The 18443-nt window shown below is 41.3% G+C and overlaps 1 protein-coding gene across 2 annotated transcripts; it reads left to right on the top strand.

Moving 5' to 3' along the window:
* Nucleotides 1–4024: 4024 nt before the first annotated feature.
* pias2 (protein inhibitor of activated STAT 2) lies at nt 4025–17845 on the top strand. Of its 2 annotated transcripts, none has more exons than XM_022757736.1 (14): nt 4025–4084; nt 7116–7300; nt 7518–7605; nt 7706–7756; nt 7934–8024; nt 8120–8254; nt 8361–8466; nt 9411–9484; nt 11252–11412; nt 13671–13804; nt 14279–14459; nt 14645–14781; nt 14874–14911; nt 16502–17845. In XM_022757736.1, the coding sequence occupies exons 1-14, from the start codon at nt 4044–4046 to the stop codon at nt 16718–16720; spliced, it is 1641 nt and encodes a 546-aa protein (XP_022613457.1). In that variant the 5' UTR covers nt 4025–4043; the 3' UTR covers nt 16721–17845. The 2 variants fall into 2 exon arrangements, with proteins under 2 accessions (XP_022613457.1, XP_022613466.1); XM_022757745.1 differs by having other exon boundaries at nt 4056–4084; nt 7113–7300.
* Nucleotides 17846–18443: the final 598 nt, after the last annotated feature.

Raw genomic sequence — 18443 nt, 5'->3', positions numbered from 1 at the left:
TTTTAAGTAATTATTTCAGGCACAAACTGGTTTCAGTGAAAATTCTGCCTTGTAAACAATATTGCTGTAAAGAAGTTGTGCCATCAAGTAACAGCGCTGTTAGCCACTTTTGTCTTATTGATTTGCATAAGCAGTGCTCTGTAAAGAGGGTACTGTACAGTACATATTAGATAATTAGTCCACTTAGTTACCGAGTGCTAGGCAGGTCTGGCAGGGCTAGAATGGAGAGCTGATATTTCATCGAGATATATGTAGCACTAGTCCAGGAAAGAATACAATATGATTGTGTGGTGGAAGACTCAGCAGCCAAGTCTGTGTTGTCAGACCTGGATCATCAGACTAACATCAGACAGTTGCACCAGTGTAATGTTCCAGTTGAGGCAGGAGAAATGCCACCTACTGGATAAATCTAAGGGAACACAAAGAAAGTCATCCACCTAAAAGGACTGTTGGAGAGTTAGTGCAAAACACAAGTTTTGGATGAGTAGAAAAAATGCTTGTGTGGACATGGAACAACTAAATATTAAGCATAGAAATAACACATTCGATCCAGTTTAAGAATATAGCAGATATAGGGACAGGAATTACAGTGACCATATACACCCTTTTACAGATGTGTCAAAGGATCCACTAACAGAGGCCATAGGGGCAGCAATGATTCCCACTCACCAGACTGAGGTCAGTGGAAGACCATCAGATTATTTGACTGTGTTTGCTGTTGAGCTATCTGCAGTCTTGTTAGTGTTAGAGTGGACAGATGAAGTGATAGTAAGTAAAATACTCATCTGTAGCTGTCAAGCAATAAAACAGAACCAGCCAGAAATCACCCAGACCTAGTATATGAACTGTTTCAAGGTTAGCCAGTCAGGGGAAAACATAGGCTTTACACTGATGTGAATACCAGCACACTGAGGAATCCTTGGAAATGAGAAAGCAGACAAGTTGGTGAAGAGGCGGTCAAGGGATAATATGTGGTTATCAATATTAAACTTTCAAAATCAGAGGGGAAAAGCATTGTTGAAAGGAAATAAACATGCAGAGGAAACAGTACTGTGATAGAGCGACAAAAGGAAGACATGAAATTCAGAATAAAGATAAAGTAGGAGGGGTAAGGAATAGAGGAACCAACAGAAAGGACCGAGTAATTGTGAATAGATTAATAATTGGTCACTGCAAATTGAATAGTACGTCCAGCAAGTCCTGATTTCATGCAGAAAGTACGAAGAAGAAAAAGGGCCTGTGGTTACAGGTCCAAGGCCATATTGTTCTTAACATGTGCGTAGAACAACGCTAACCCAAACCCCTATCTTTAGCCCTAACCAATTTGCTAGGTGAGCTGTAGCAAAAAAAAAAAAGGCGTTCCAGAAATGCAGACTTACAACTGTGGCCCCAAGAGTCCTGAAACTACAGCCCACTGAAGAAACATATATTTGATGGGGACATGGTGTAGGGAAGGTGAGAAAGGGCATACACGCAAATATTTTTTTATCCCGTTATCTCAGGATAACAAAGCTTGTTATCACAAGATAAGGAGACATTATCAGGAAAAAACGATTTCTCAAGATAACAAAGCTTGTTATATATTTATAATTTCCTTATTATTCAGAGATCAGGTCAGATCACAGTCAGTCAAAACCGCTTTCTCTGGATAATATCTTGTTATCTCCAGATAACGAGCTTTGTTATGATAATGGAAAAAAATAGTTTGGTCTTTCTCCACCTTGGTATGGGAGAAAATGGATATGTAGGTTTTTAGAAAGCAACTGCACTAATTACAAGGTTGTAGTGGACAACTAGAAAATTCCTGAAGAAATTTTGAATGTGCCTGCTGCTTCTTGCGTATCCATCACACACAGTATCATTCATATTGTATAGACTTATCCTAACTCCTCAGTCACATTAGGTATGACTCAAAAAGCTCCTTGAAACTGTGAGGACTGGCCAAAGTGACCTCACAATGATGGTTTCTAACCTAAATTTGTCCCCACAACCATAGTAAGACATGTATACACACATGTACATGCCCTTACAGAAGTTGATCTGCAATAAAGCTTGGACAAAACATAGCAAAGCAACTGCACTTGTGTGCATCTGTCAATGTGCGTGTGCATATTGTTGTATGTGGCAGTAGAGCTGTCTACCATAGAGCCTCCAGGGGGAGGAGGGAAAAAATGCACATACAATCCCCTCTGTCTCCCAAGGCAGACAACAGCTTTAAAGGTGTAGTGTGTAAGATCTGGCCAGATTTTTTGTTTAAAATGTTCAAAAAATTAACTAACCCTATCAATAGTGTGTGAGGGAGCCACAGTGATAATGTCATGACCAAGACCTCCATCTATTGTATTTCAGAAATTAGCATGCTAACTGACTAGCTACGTTCCGCACCGCATTGTAATACCACTTTATGACACTAGATACTGTGTGAGTCAGTATTGCTAGTCTACCCTCAGTCCCATGAAGAAGAAGAGCTTCCTCCAGAGCTTAAAGTTACGCTACAGCAAAAAAAAAAAAAAAAAAAAAAAGCTCCTGACTAACATCACAGAAACATATAGATGGCTGAAGCGCCTAGAGGGAGCTCTTTATCTCCATCTCGAAGGACAGCTCCAACAAGAAACCATGTTCAAAGGCAAAGAAGAGAAGAAAACATGAGTAAATCCTGGTGTGGTTTTCCACTGCGGGAGACAGCTCTGGACGAGTATAGAGATGAGACTTTTCTTTTAGACTGGTGAGTAACATCTAATGTTGGTCTGTAACGAAAAGTATCATTAGTGCAAATGACAAACTGTACCGACAAACACTTCAAGTGGCATAAATGTATGATTGATGATGTTGATAGACGTTTAAGTGATTTAGTAGAATTTAGCCTGTTCCTGCAGCTGTTGTCCAGCTAGATGCGTCAGTAACTTTTTTTACAAGTAAAACAAAGAGACTGTTTGATCCAGAACCAGCGGATTCAGGATCCACTGCCTAATACTGTATTTTTTTTTTTTTTTTTACCATATTCATATCCATCCTTACTATTTATTATACAAACACAACAGACCTAACATGTTTGAATATAAAGATCTAAAGACTTGCATGATCTAAACTAATTGTCGTAGTCAAGTCAGGTCAAGTCAATTTTTATTTGTATAGCTGATCTGTTATTTAGGAAAATTTTCAGGGATGGCAGTTAGAGTGCGAGTGATGTCATCCACTCTTACTCTGAACATTCCCTGCAATACACACCCATTATAAAATCTGAAACTGTCTAAAAATAACACAAAACGTAAACTGCAATTTTGTGAAAACCGTAATAGTTGTCAAAATACTAATTTAACCCAAAAGAGTTTCATGTCTTGTGACCCCTTTAACATTTCAACCATTGTTCTATGTTGAAGTATGACGCAGCAGTAGAGCTCCAACGAGAGGTGGTTTGGTCGTTTTCACAACGTCTCCCCATTCATTGTCTATGGGATTTTTGTTTGCCTTTTATCGCCATTTACGTCACCATGGTTACTCGAATCGCTATGAGAAGTTATAGCACACCAGTCCCTGTCATAGACCGTATGTAATCGAGCCGCGCGCATTGAAATATATATTGTCTGGGTTTTCTCAAAGCTGCGGGACTAGTTACGCGCCGAAATTTCGATACAGTATGATACAGAATGCCTTCAATGGTATTTGATTGTAGGCACATAATTACAACCAAAAGGTGGCATTAATATAACTAAATGGATGTCAACAGCTGTAACACCACAAAGGAGAACGAGAAGAGCCCCAGCACCAGTACAAGACACAAGACTAAGTTGAGAAGAATGGAACAAAACTTGCATTTGCATGTTAACGCGCCAAAATATGCGTCTTAAATGGTAGAGCGTCTACCTGATAACACGCATTTTTAATGACGAAATCTACATATTAACATGCATTTTAATGTCATCTAAGCACTAAATATCTACGGCGTTATTTGCGCAAGTACAGCGATGTGACCGTAAACGGGCCCGTACCGGATCTCCACTGCCCAGCTGTGGCGTCACCTGGAAGTAGTCACGCTGGGCGGGATGACCGGAACAACAAGATGGTGGAGAATGAGGAGTTTCGGGTAGGCGAAGAGAAAAACACTGATTGTGACTTACTTCTATCAACACTGCAACATGTAGCAATGACTTGTAACGAATAGACTAGTTGGTATACGGTGTCCTGAGCTGGTGGACTGAGAGGACAGACCACTGCCAGGCAGGAATGAGCTTTTTCCACATCAGATCGTTTACGTATCGGTAGTTAGCCTTAGTGCTAACAGTAAGATTAGCCAGTCGCCTGTATACTCCTTGTTATTAGCTCGTTACAAGCAGTGGAGACCATACTGAAAACAAACCAGTTACGCTGTCATTGTCTAGATAGGTTGGCATTTACTGTTGTTAAGTAACTCATGAGTAATAACGACTTCGTTAGGAAACCGATGTCAAGCAGCTAATAACAAGAGAATACACCCAGCTAGCCAAAAGTTAAACCAGGGTGCCTCACTGTCTTAAACACCACAGATTTACATTTAAAAGTAATCGGTTTATCATCATACTGACTGAACTGCACTGTTATGTAGAAAACAGCATTTTTGTTTGACTGTAAACACAAACTGAGTCAATTGTAACTGCCCCGTGGAGAAGTGTTTATTAGCTCGATCTCATGTAGCTTGGTGATCTAACGTTAGTAACGGAAAGGCTGATTAAAGGAGGCGTGAACCTCCAAACTAGAGACCAGATATATTCAGTGTGTTGGGTTTGAACATTTCTGTGCTTGGCCAACTTACTTGTCATATAGTTATACTTTGATTGCAACCTAGAATCTGATTTATATACAGCTGCATAACTGGCTGCAGGTTCAGACAGTGGGGACGAGGTGGCCTCGGTCATAAACACTAGCTGTCTTGATGTGTAGTACAGGAATAACAGCTGCTCTGAGCTGAAACATGATCCTGGGACGTTATGTTCACATTGTAAACAAATGGTATCTTTGAGCTTGTTAAGTGTAAAGTTTGTAGTTCTAAATCAGCCTCTGTACACCTGTCAGATGAACCTGCAGGAGAAATTCCAGTCTGTACATGTATAGAAAAGATTTGTTGCAGGCGTTACCTTGACTGAGAGGACAGGACTCTGTAGCAGTGCTCAGGACTGGCACACCATCAAATACCCAGACATGCAATTTATAGCTGAATCCAGGTTCTGGTTGATGACTTAAGCTTTACAGTGCATTCAGAAAGTATTCAGACCCCTTTAACTTTTTTCACATTTCGTTATACTACAGCTTTATGCTAAAATCGTTGAAAATCCATGTTTTCCCTCATCATATTACACTTAATAGCCCATAATGAAAGTCGAAACAGAATTTTAGAAATATTTGCTAATTTATGAACTATTTGTAAGTTTTCTCTGCCGCTGAAGGTGGTTTCTTGCTGGGAACAGGTGGTGGTGATGGTCATTTACTAAGAGCTTCAGCCATTATTGCTTTTACCGTACAAGAGGTTATAAAATGTCCTCTGAGCAGCTACTTCTTGTCGGCAGACTGGACGCTACAGTGACTTGGTATCTAAAAGTGATGAGATGGTGTGACCATGCTAGAGCTAGTTGGTTAGCATTCTAACCTCAGTAGAAGAAAATAAGCAATAAGGAAAAAGATTTCTTTGGTGAGTAAACGAATTAAGTTTGCTAAACTCACAACATTTCTTCTACACTGGTAAGTAAACAGCTGTTAATGCTAATGTTAGCGATGTAGCAATGGCAAAACTTACAAATAAAAGAAAAATTTAAACATCACATTGGCACAGATATTTAGACTGTTTGATATGACACTTGAAATGTAGCTTAATTTAAAGGATTTTAGCATAAGGCTGCAACATTATTAAAAAAAATTAAGAGGTCTAAATACTTACTAAATGCAATGAATATAAGCATCTCTCACACATATGGTCTACAAACAGCATGTTGTGCATTGCTTACAGGGGATCGACCTGTTCCCTCTGTCATGTTTCCATAGTAACATTTTATCACTGTTCACCATCATCTGCTTTGTTCTGTTTTCCATGCTTTCATTTAATAATTAATTAATATCATCCTCAATATTTGAAATGTTTAAAGGTCATCTATATTAAATAATTGAAAGAAAAAAAGGATGTGCACATGAGAACAGTCCAGCATAAAGAATATATCAATGAGTCAGTGGAGTTCCTTCACTTTTTTAAGTTTCTTTTCAGGTAGTTGATGTGTGTAAGCCAACAGTAGTTTGTCTGTTTGCTGAAGGATATTCTGATGAGTTGAATTACTTCAGTGTGTGAATATTAGAGTGGGAGAGAGAAGTCACTTCATGTGGACATAAGTCATGTTTTGTAGGTGGCACAAACTGACCCACCCTGTGATTGTCTCTTTTCTGTGATTTTACTGTTTTCACCTCTACACCTATAGAGCCTGGAGGCACAAATGATCATACTCTCAAACTTAAGTTTTGCTCTCTAATTAATAATTTGTGCAAATGATTTAACAGGACACAAAGGCAAATAAAAGTTGTACATGTTTAAGTGATATATGTCCACATGTCATCTCAAGTCAAATCAAAACACAACTTTACTGAACCCACCATAGATGAACCTTTCCACAGTCTGACAAAACTGTCATCGTTCATGTTGCATAGTATCACACTACACAGTTGTAGTTGTGTAGCTCACTGTTAGCAGCCAAAGCTAGCCATCACTGCTGAAACAACATCCAGTGTCGCATTAGCTAACCAATGTTATTAACATGATATCTGTAGGTATAGAGCGGCCTAGACTCCAGCCTCAGGTGACTTTGTAAAGGAAGAGTGGATAAGGATAAGTCTGATTTTTTTTTTTTTGGTTGTAATTGTCTTTGCTTATATTATTTTTTCCTTTCAGTTGACATATGACAGTTTGTATAATTCAAGAAAATATCTGAGACATAAGGAGGAAAACAAACTAATGATAATTCCATTATTAGTCCAGTATTATATCCAGTATTACTATTGTTACTCCAGGACCATACACACACCTGACCCTGATTTTTACACCATAAAGTCACCTTTGCTCTGATGAGAAGAGTAACTGTAGCGAACATCTCTGTTAGCAGGAGTCAGTCCTGTAACACAGACTTCAGCCTGTTGACCGATGAAACAGCCGCGTGGCCCGACGTCAAAACCAGCATGAATCTCCAGCAGCCGGCCCCCCTCATTCCCCCTGTTCACCCGGATGTGCAGATGAAGCCCCTCCCCTTCTACGATGTGCTGGACGTCCTGATCAAGCCTTCGAGTCTCGGTCTGTGCTCTTTTCTTTCTCTTTTGGTTTACACTTATTTAACTCGAGGATAAACGGCTCGAGGGTATAAATTATAACCTGTGTGTGTGTGTGTGTGGGTTGTGTGTGTGTGTGTGTGGTGGTCGGGTGAGGTGTGGGTGTGGGTGGGTGGGTCATGGTACTTCAGTTGTGTGAAAAGCAGCACTTTGTAACTCCCAGTCGTCATGTATGTTTCTAGGAGCGAGCACTGCACAGAGGTACCACCAAGAAAAATATTTCATCTTTGCGTTGACGCCACAGCAGGTTCGAGAAGTCTGCATATCCAGGTGGGACTGGTCGATAGCTGAGTGATTCCACAGTCACTGAGGAACATGTGACTGTGTGTGTGATGGAAATAAAAACATGTTGAACTTTGTTTGTTTACAGGGACTTTCTACCAGGGGGTAGGAGGGACTATATGGTTCAGATTCAGCTGAGGTGAGGATGAATTTTCTGGGTCTTTAAATTCTTAGCAACTTAAAATGTTAAAGGAAAAGGTTTTTAACTAACTAAGTTTGAACTCATGACACTAAAGAGGTTTTTTTCATATTAGAGAAGAGTTTTTTTAAAGTATATATTCACGCTCTTAAATGTTCCTCCTCTCTCTGTCATCAGGTTTTGTTTGTCAGAGACGAGTTGCCCTCAGGAGGATAATTACCCCAACAGTCTGTGTATTAAGGTCAATGGGAAACTTTTCCCTTTGCCAGTAAGTGTTTGTTTCACAGACCAGTTCCAATAACATCAATGCAACTTCAGCGTTTCACAATGAAGACACTAACCAAGTGTTTTTTATTCCTGCAGGGTTACGCACCACCACCCAAAAACGGTGTGGAACAGAAGAGACCAGGAAGACCGCTGAACATCACCTCCCTCGTCAGACTCTCATCCGCTGTACCCAATCAGATTTCAGTGACGTGGGCACCTGAGATCGGAAAAGTGAGAACAGAAACCTACCTGGAAACTCTTCAGCTTTTTGTTTTCCCTCCTCTCTGGACATTGTGTGTGCGCTCAGTAACAGGTTGTGTGACTGACTGTTTTTCAGACCTACTCCATGTCTGTGTACTTGGTGAGGCAGCTGACGTCACCACTGCTGCTGCAGAGGCTGAGGATGAAGGGCATCAGGAACCCTGACCACTCCAGAGCACTAAGTAACTGCACAGTCAACTACCATCACCACACACACCATAGCAGCTTTACCTCGAGGTTCTCACACCTGACTAGTGTTTTTTTTTACGAGAGTTGTAACCATTAGTCCATAAATGATTAGTTTATCAACAGGAAAACAATCAGCAACTATTTTGATAATTGAATAAGCAATAATGTCAAATCTAAGCTGCTCCCAGCTTCTCAGATGTGAGAATTTGATGCTTATCTTTGTTGTACGTGACAGTGAACTTCAAACATGACATATGAAGACGACATCTGACTGTGGGAAAATTATTTCACGGTTTCTTTTTATGTAGCTACAACAAATAGTCGATCCAATCAGCAGAATAATCAGCAGATATATCAATAATGAAAAAAATAAATAATATAAAATATATAAAAAATATAAGTAATATAATTGTAATATAAAAAATATAAGTTGCAGCCTTAGTTTTCAGAAAATACCAGATTATGTACATGTACAGAAGAAACGTGGAAATCAGTAATCAGACTGATCCATGCACCTTTTTTTGAAAGAATTATTCACTTATTTTAACTGTAGTGATACAATACAACACACCCTGTGTGTGTTTTTGTGTGTTTTTGTGTGTGTGTGTGTGTGTGTTTGTGTGTGTGTGTGTGTGTGTGTGTGTGTGCGCGTGCGCGTGCTGATGGTGCAGTGAAAGGACAGTCTCTGTAGTGACAGTGAATGTGTCTGAATTGTTGTCAGGTGTTCAACAGTGGAAACAAATGTATTCAGACCTCCAGCTGTTTGAGTTTTAGTGGACGGCACATGTGTGTGTGTGTGAGTGGAAGCAGCTGACTGCAGGAAGCTGCTTCTCTGGTCAGAGACCCTGTTTATCAGTTATTTTCTGTTCGTATGTGCTATTGTTATTTGTTTTTGTCAAATGAAATGAATGGTTTCTTCTCTCCTGCTCTGTTCCAGTTAAAGAGAAGCTGACAGCAGATCCCGACAGTGAGATCGCAACAACGAGCCTCAGAGTCTCACTAATGTGTCCGGTAAATGCAGCTTCTGTGGCTAATGTTCCATGTGATAATAGCAGTGTTCAAATGATTCTGACTGTAAGTTTTAGTTTGTAGAGAGATGAACGGATGAAAATGAATAACTCGTCCACAGCAGAAGTTACTTTTTCACTTTTATTCACTGCTGTTTGTAAATGTAGCTGATACAGGTGTTCGTTACATCCGTCACTGCCTTTATAGAAACACAACAATTTCACAGTTTTGTTCTGTATCAGAGCTCAAAGCTCCTGCAGACCGTCACCTCTATGCTCCCTCTTGGTGAAATCATCTGAAAATACAATGTCCATTTTTACTGCTAAGCCGATGACACTTATCTACCAATCAGACCCAGTGACCAGTCCGACATAACAACCGTCCACAACCGTCTTACTGAAATAAAATACTGGATGTCAGACAATTTCTTACAATGAAATCACACAAAATCAACACAACACAAAATCCTAGGTTATCATACTTGGTCCCCCCACAAAAAGAACTCAAATCAATTAACAAATTACATTTAGCCATCAGCCAAAAATCTTGGATATGTGTTTTGAACCCCAGGTGAAAAAAGTTCTTCAGTCATGTTATATCACTTGAGAAATACAGCCAAAGTGAAGACTCTGATTTCAGCCACAGATCTGGAGAAACTTATCCATGCCTTTATTTCCTCCCACCTCAACTACTACAACTCTCTATATAGCTGTCTCAGTCCGAAATCAATCCACCACCTACAGTTAGTTCATATGCTGCAGCTCGGCTCCTAACTCAGTCCAGTGTGTTCACATCACCCCGGTCCTAGCACCGGCTGCCCGTTTACTTTAGGATTGATTTTATAATCCCTCCCTATATTTCTGATATATCCCCCTGTGACGCAGTCTGAGATTCTCTGGTTGTTCATTGCTGGCCTAGGTTGAAAATTGAAGGAGAGAGTTTGGATGTTTTATATTTGACTCATATGAAGCACTTTGCTACTTGCGTGGGACTTAAAAGGACAGACACCACTGTCCAGTGACATACTGATGCTGCACCACACTTGGTTTACTGTCAGATACTGATTTTTGACTGGACCGCAACAGTGGGGTCAACCATATAATCTTGAATGTCACTGACTGACTGATGATATTTCAAAATATTACCGCAAATAAACCACTTTCATTACATGTATCATTATTACTAAAGGAGGCAGAGGAATAACTAAACATAAGACACACTGAGTATTGAGAGCAGGAGAGAGGGAGGGCGAGAGAGAAGTCATCGGTAACGAGGCTTCGTACTAACTGCTATGACAGACTCTACATATCAAACAGAGGGAGTTAGACATAAAGACCTGCCTCCAAAGGCGGTCCAGACATAGACTAGGTTTAGAACTGGTCTTGTTAGCGATGTGCAGTTTTGAATAGAGTATGTTGAAAACAGTATGTAACTTTTCTTCTTCAGAGACAGATGCTGCTGTGTGCCAAGTGAGACTGACAGCCCAGTGTTCCACTGACATATACATCTGTTACATTAAATAAGTAATGTATAGCATATAGTTGCATTTGTCCATCATTGCTAGCTATTCACTGTATGGTTAGCGCTGCTAGCTTAGCCACCAGTGACTGTCGCCTATAACAAGTGTCTGCTGTATATATAAGGTTATGGCATTAGCTCCAGGTGTCACACAGTACCTGCTGATGACCTGCACTTGTCCACCTGTCATACTTCGTGTAAACTGAATACAGCTTTGTGCTCGTGCTGACCTCAGTGTGTCTTGTCCTCCAGCTGGGTAAGATGCGGCTGACGGTGCCGTGCCGGGCGGTGACCTGCTCTCACCTGCAGTGTTTTGACGCCGCCCTCTACCTGCAGATGAATGAGAAGAAACCCACCTGGATCTGTCCTGTGTGTGACAAGAAGGCTGCGTACGAGAGTCTCATCATTGACGGGTTAGTTTTTTTTTTTTCATATCATTTCATAACATCCTAACAGAAAAGTTTGGTTTTATATCTGTCTTCCTCCCAAACTCCCAAACAGAAGCTGATACGTTTTTATAAAAACAATGACTTTATATATAAATACACATCTACATACTTGTATATGGAGAGAAAAAAAACAGCAGGAGTTCAGTCTCACTCTGTAAATGCCAAATGTAAGAAGTTAGGTTCAGGTATTAATTTCAAATAAAGAAATGAATCCCTTTTTTGTTTGATCATGTAACTGATGGGTTAGTTAAAGTAATTCAGACAGGACCTAACAGTTGTTGCTGAGGCAGCTGTACTCTCAGGTTGTGGTAGATTCCCCAGTTAGTCTGTGTTCTCAGGACTCGTTATGAAAATGTTTAATATGTGATCCATGTGTACGTGTGCTTCATTCTAACATTTAAGTTAGTTTCTCACTTGTGCGATTGGAACTCCTCTTATTTTGTTTCATGTGTTTTAAACACACAGTCTGTAACTTCTGCCTCTAGGTCTCTCAATCAAAACAGTATCAAAAGACAGCGTTTGGTGATGTCATGAAATAGCGTGGGATCATGGGAGTTGTTGTCTTCACCACCATTGCTGTAAGCTTCTTCTGGTTTGGATTCCTTCAGTGTCAGTGGTTCAGGAAATCAAACAGATTCTTACTGTTAAAAACACTGAAGGAAGCAGTTTGACATTTAAAGTCAGTGTTTGAGCGACGCTGTACGGAGGACAGAGACTCAGGGGAGAGCTGGAGATTGATGCTAACCTTTGTCCTGATTGTTTCTCTGATAACTTATGAAGCAGACGTTCAGCAGGTTTTTACCAGCAGCTGAATTATCCACAGAGGTGTCCTCCTCTCCATAACAAACACACCAGGGGATGAGAACCAGTTAACCAATGAAGCCATTTCGCTTTAAAAATCAGAGATTCAGCAACGCTCTTCAGTGACACAGGACAGGACGTCTCCAGCAGCTGGGAGCTGAGCTGTCTAACATTTCCTCAGCTTGTTTCAGCTTAAAACGAGATAAAAGTCAATCTTGAGCTTCTGGCAGGAAACCACAACACTGACACATGATCATACAGGATATGATGTCATTGACAGGGGACCAAATGACAAGGAGCGTTACCATGATTAAAATCACAGATTTCTCTGGTTTGAGAATTGATGGAAACATGTGAGATAATGTAACAACACAGAGCATCAACATATAAAACATAGATCTGGTTGTTTTTAGATGTTTAATGTGGAAAAGTTACAGATTATGAAATTAAGTAGAGATGTCCTGCGGGTCATAGCATAACACCAGCCATATCTGATTCTTTCTTGACTGTACTCTACTGCTCTCCTTAATGACAGCTGTGCTCCACAGAGGAGCATCTCACTGTATATGACAGTAAAAATATTATTTTTAAATTCATTAATCTCCGGTGGCCACAGTTTTCTCTCCTTTCTGTCAGTGTGTGAAACACTCAGGTAGCAGCTTGTTGTTGTAGCTGACACACACCGACACTTTCCCTATGAACACTTAGAGATGTCATCAGTGTCAGGTCATATTAGCTGTCACTAATTAACACTAAGTTGATCAAAAGCCAACACAACCAATCCAGTGTTTCTGTAGTCCCTACATCTCAGCCTCCTCTGCAGCTGATCACTGATCGTGTCACAAGTAGCTGGTGAGAAAATAAGAAGACCAAGGTTGTGTCTGAAATCACTCACCCATTCACTCTTCTCTACTCACTACCCAGGGAGTTCAATGTAGAAGACTATAGAGTGAGCTCATCTGTAAAATGTAAACACACTTTCAGACACTCCTCAGGTCATTTCCTGCGATGAAATCCGTGATTGATGATCATTAACTATCAGCGATTGCTCATGCCTTTGCAAATGTCAAGATGATATTTGACTTGTTTTCCTATTAATGTTGTAACTTATTTTATTTCTAATATTAAATTAATACTAAGTTTCATTTTCCTGCCACAGTTTAACATATATAACCACATAAAACTATGATTGCAACACTTGCACACACACACACACACTCCAATCAGCTGATTGTAATGAAGCTGCTTGACAGAGCACGTCATTTAGTTCAGTCAACGAGAGAGAGAGGCGAGCGAAACTCCTCATGAGAACTGTGGCATCAGAAGCTGAGGAGCCCACCAACACACTCAGTTTTCCTGTGTGACCAGTTAGTGTACAGTTCATGTGTAGTGGTGACTTAGGTGTTTTAATCTGTGTCCAGTTTGTTCCTGGAGATCCTGAACGACTGCTCAGATGTGGATGAAATCAAGTTTCAGGAGGATGGAACCTGGTGTCCCATGAGACCAAAGAAAGAGGCAGTCAAGGTCCCGTCTCAGTCAGTTCCTAAAGTGGAGAGTAAGTACATCATCGTGATACCTGGACAAGGTTTGAATTCATCCTGCTAACACATTCTGTGTGTATCTACAGCCTGATATATTCCTCCACTGTTTCCAGAAACTATTAAAACACATCAGTCAGCCACACACATGCTCCCTCATCTCCATGAACACACACACACTGTACACACACTGTCCTACTGCTACAAATACTCAGCACAACAGCAATTGTGGATTAATCCGCCTGCTGAAAATAGACCCCAACAGATGCACTATTTCCTCCTTTTTAAGTAATGTTTGCTAAAGGCTACATTGAGCAGCTGTTTCAGGAAATGACTAAACTTTTTAGAAATAAAACTGCATTCTTGAGTTGTTTTTAATGAATGATACCTGTGATTTGTGGCTGAGAGTCAGAGAGCACAGAGAGTCAGAGTCACATGTTGACAGTAGAGCAGCACAGTAATATCCTTTGACCTTTGTGTCTTTACCTCAGCTCCTCTGCGCCAGCCGTCAGTGGTCCCTCACTCTACTGAGCCCAGCTCCACCAAGAAGGCTGATGTGATAGATCTCACTCTGGAGAGCTCCTCCTCCTCTGACGATGAAGAGGACTCAGACCCTCCACTGAAGAAACGCTGTGTTTACATTTCCAAGAGCGAGGAGATGCATGCAAAGGGGTGAGCCGGCGCCTCTGTGATGTTTTGTAGGACCACAGACAGATCTGTGTGCAGATCTGTTCTTCAGAAACAATTCTTTCCTTTGTCAGTGTTCACACAGCTACAGTAAGAGCTGTTTAATGTGGTGCAGTAACTAATATTTGTACCTGAAGCCTCAGAGTCATCAGTCTGCTGTCTCCTCTCAGAGTGTTGACCTACCAGCCCACCGTGCGCATGCCGAACATCCAGTCCCTGGACCCGTCGTATCTGACCTCTACGCTCGCTGACTATGCAGTCCCCTTCCACCCCTCCACCCTGGCCTCCATCCCCACAGACATGCAGAGTGAGTCAGCTGGACAGGAAGACTGTGAGCTTTGTCACTAACACATGTGGTGCTGGTAATACACTGTTATTTATTCTCTCTCTCACCTGCAGGTCTGGATTTGTTTTCATTAATCCAAGCAGATCCTCAGGTATGTTTGTTTTTGCTGTTAAAAGCTCCACTTTGTCTGAACCAGTAGTCATAGCAACAGCAGCCTCAGAGAGGGAGAGTAGATCCAGTCACTTTTTCAATGTGTTTAGGTTTAATCTTTATCATTTGCATCTGGATAAGTAACTAAAACTCAGAGATTGTCAGAGTGAATTAATGTTCACAAACCGGAGCTCCACCCTGAAAACAATCTGAGACTACAGACTATTACACTTTATTTTGATCCATATCCATGAGCTGCTACTTTCATTTTGTACTTATTTGTAATAACTTTTGATAGTAGTTAGTAGAAGTCTGATAATAGTTGCAGTCAAGGTTTTTAATTAGATATATTAATTTAGAGTTTATGTTCACTGAGAAAAATGTGAAGGTTGTTGGTCTGTGCTCACACTGATACGTCTTCATTTTAAAATTAAAATGATCTCTGTCCAGATGAGCATTTTAGCTCAGTACCAGAAATAATCTCAGTCCTTACTATCACACCTGAAAACACATATCACATGACTATTCACATCCACTGGGCGTGGGCAAGCTGGTGTAAACAGGAAGCAGGGTGTGTACTCTGCAATTGGTTAGCTGCAGAAAATACTCAAAGACAGTCATAGCGCTAAAATACAGAATTTCACTGAACAGCAGCTGCTAGAAAAGACAACAAGATCAATAACCACTGGTAGTCCAGGCTGATAAGAACCAATCAGGGAGCGACCGTGGGTGTCTACGTCATCGTTTCCAAAGGTCTCAGTTTCTGACGTCCAGCTACAACACTACCTCAGAATTTTCAAAATAAAACAGGTCCAGCAGAGTTTCTGAAAGTCTCTGTTTTAGGTGCTGAAAACTCTGGAGTCGTGTTGAGATGAAACATAGTAGTTGGATGGAGTCTCAGTGTAACGGCTTTATAACCAATAAACAACAGGAGAAGCTAATGTCAGTAACAGTAATGAGTTCTTAGACCAGACTTTATTGCCTGGATGGCAGAGTAACAGGTAACTAAGCCTGGTTTAGCTTGTTACGAGGGAATATTAGGGCCACACTGAGGAAAAAAAGAATCTGAAATATTGAGAATAAAGTCATAATTTTACAAGAAAAGAGTCATAATATAATGTGAATAAAGTTGTAATTCTATGTTACGTGTTTTAAAGGGGAAATATCAGAAGCTTTAAAATGAGGTACGTGGGGCATCCTGTGAAGTTCTACTGCAGCTGAGGTTTCACAAATAAGGAGATACTTCATCTTTTGGCTCGTCAGCATCATCATCAGTCTTTTTCATTTTTGTAATATTACGACTTTATTCTTGTAATATTCTTATTTCATTCTCAAAATTATTACTTAATTCTTGAGATTTCAGATTTCTTTTCCTTCCTCAATGTGGCCCTAATACTCTGTGGTAAGCTTGTGGATAGTGATGAAGCATGATGACCAGTTCACACATGAGCCTGACTCACTTCCTGCTGGACTGAGGTCACTAAATATCATCTGATAAAATGAGAAAATTAAGATTATAGATGTTGCCACACATTGGGGAAATTCTAGTTCATAGTTGATGTTGATCCTGATCAGTGTGTTTCCCGCTCAGCATTACCGGCCTCAGATGTTCCTGGACAACCTGACCAGCAGCATGCAGAGCGCAGCCGCAGCCAGCACCAGCTCCGCCCTGGTCTCCTCCAGCAGCCACTACGACACCAGCTCCCACACCGCCAGCTCCATCCACGAAACCCGGGTCATCACGGGAGGAGGGGGGGGCGCTGGAGGCGGGGCGGACAGTGGCATCTCAGACATCATTTCTCTAGACTGAGCCACGTCTCTCTGGACCTTTTCAGGCCTGGTTTTTGTGGCCTTTTTTTTTAAAAATCCGGACTACATGTACATGACGAGTTTTACATGGAAGCATCCAAATTGGTATAAATGAGCTCTTTGATGACCTGAACGGTTTCCGCAGGCCTGTCTGTCTCTGTCCTCTGGTGTTTCGTCCTGTGGGAGGATGGTGAATGGTTTTGGTGACCGAGACAAACATTTTCCCAAAGGTGTGTCAGTGAAGTTCTCCAATCTTTAATCACATTACATCAAAACAAAGGTTTAGTCCAACACCCCTAGGGTTTTACTTCTGGTCTGTCTCTCTTCACCTGTCACTCACTGACGTCGGGCAGGGAGTGTACACTGAGTGGAATCAGAGGAAAACCTCTCACATGACATGTCTGTGTTCATATCAGAAATGTTGCCTTAACCAGTATGCAGTTTCTTTGTGTTTCACCGGACAGTTTCACAGTGACTGTATAGCTGGTCCTCTGACGTCCATACATCAATACAGATACAATACTTAAATAACCCGTCCTCAGCTCTGCAGAGGTCTGAGGTTTTCCTGACACTCTCTTTACACGTTGGAAACACGCAGGACATTGAAATCTTCATTTGTACCAATTTGTTCGCCTGCACATGTGAATCTGACTTCAGCGCGTTCAGGCATGGTCGACCTGACCTGTGCCTCATCGTCACAGAGCAGAGTCAGGCTGAGGGGAGGAAGAGCTCGGACTGACAGCATCCTTGCATGTGACTCACTGGTTGGATGGAGGAGCCCCTCCCCCCCCTGTGGACTGATGAACAGACTCTTGACTGTGGAGGTGTCTGACCCCCCCCCCCACTCAGCGTGGGCGGGGCTGTCTCTGTCTGTGTCACTGTATCTGCTCCAGCTTTGCCTTTCATTTACACTGACAGGAACAAGGAGGGCAGGTCAGTAACTCATGTTTTGATTGGCCCTCACAGATGTCACTCAGAACCTCGATGGGGGTTGTTACAGGGCAGCTTCTCTGTCACACAAATGTAAAGTTTGTTCCTTTGTTCCGCTGTAATTTAGTCAGAGCAATAATAATTTAACTAGTGTTAGTTAATAAAGTTGTAAATGTAGTTCAGCTACTGGTCCACACCACTCTGCCTCCTCCTGTCTGTCCTCCGTTTCTCTGCTTGTTTGATACCCTCACCTGCTTCCTCTCTGAGTCACATGTTCAGATATCAGTCTGTACGGAGCTGGAGTCAGGATGTGGTTAGCCTAGCTTAGCATAAAGACTGGAAGCAGAGGGAAACAGTTAGCCTAAGTTCACAGATACACCTACCAACATCTAACACATCATCAGATCTGTCAGAGCCCCGGCTAGCTGTTTCCCTCTGCCTGTTTCAAGTCTTTATGCTAAGCTAGGCTAACCAGGTTCCTGACTCCATCTTCTCAAGTCAGTAAGTCTGTTTCCAAAAGTATTGAACTGTTCCTTTAAATTTTCTCACAGACAGTTTGAGACAGTTCAGAGGATTTTCAGTGTTCGGTTCATTTTGTTCCTGTCACTTCTCTGACCTCTGACCTCTCTGCTCTCTGTGCCTCATGCTGTGTGTTGATTACACTTTGTGTTGGTGATGGACGTGAACATTTGTTAACACCATTATCATCATCATCATCATCATCATCATCATCATCATTATTATTATTCTTCACCGTTCTTCATGTTGCAGCTACTGTGTCAAAGCTCTCGATC

The sequence above is a fragment of the Seriola dumerili genome, unplaced genomic scaffold, assembly GCF_002260705.1.
Source record: "Seriola dumerili isolate Sdu_G_001 unplaced genomic scaffold, Sdu_1.0 BDQW01000017.1, whole genome shotgun sequence".
NCBI lineage: Eukaryota > Metazoa > Chordata > Actinopteri > Carangiformes > Carangidae > Seriola > Seriola dumerili.
The sequence above is the reverse complement of the archived record's forward strand: the minus strand, read 5'-3'. Positions and strand labels throughout refer to the sequence as shown.

Coding starts and splice junctions, on each gene's coding strand:
- pias2 (XM_022757736.1), top strand. CDS start 4,044: ATGACCGGAACAACAAGATGGTGGAGAATGAGGAGTTTCGG. Junction 4,085..7,115: donor TGGAGAATGAGGAGTTTCGG/GTAGGCGAAGAG, acceptor CTCTGTTAGCAG/GAGTCAGTCCTGTAACACAG. Junction 7,757..7,933: donor ATGGTTCAGATTCAGCTGAG/GTGAGGATGAAT, acceptor CTCTGTCATCAG/GTTTTGTTTGTCAGAGACGA.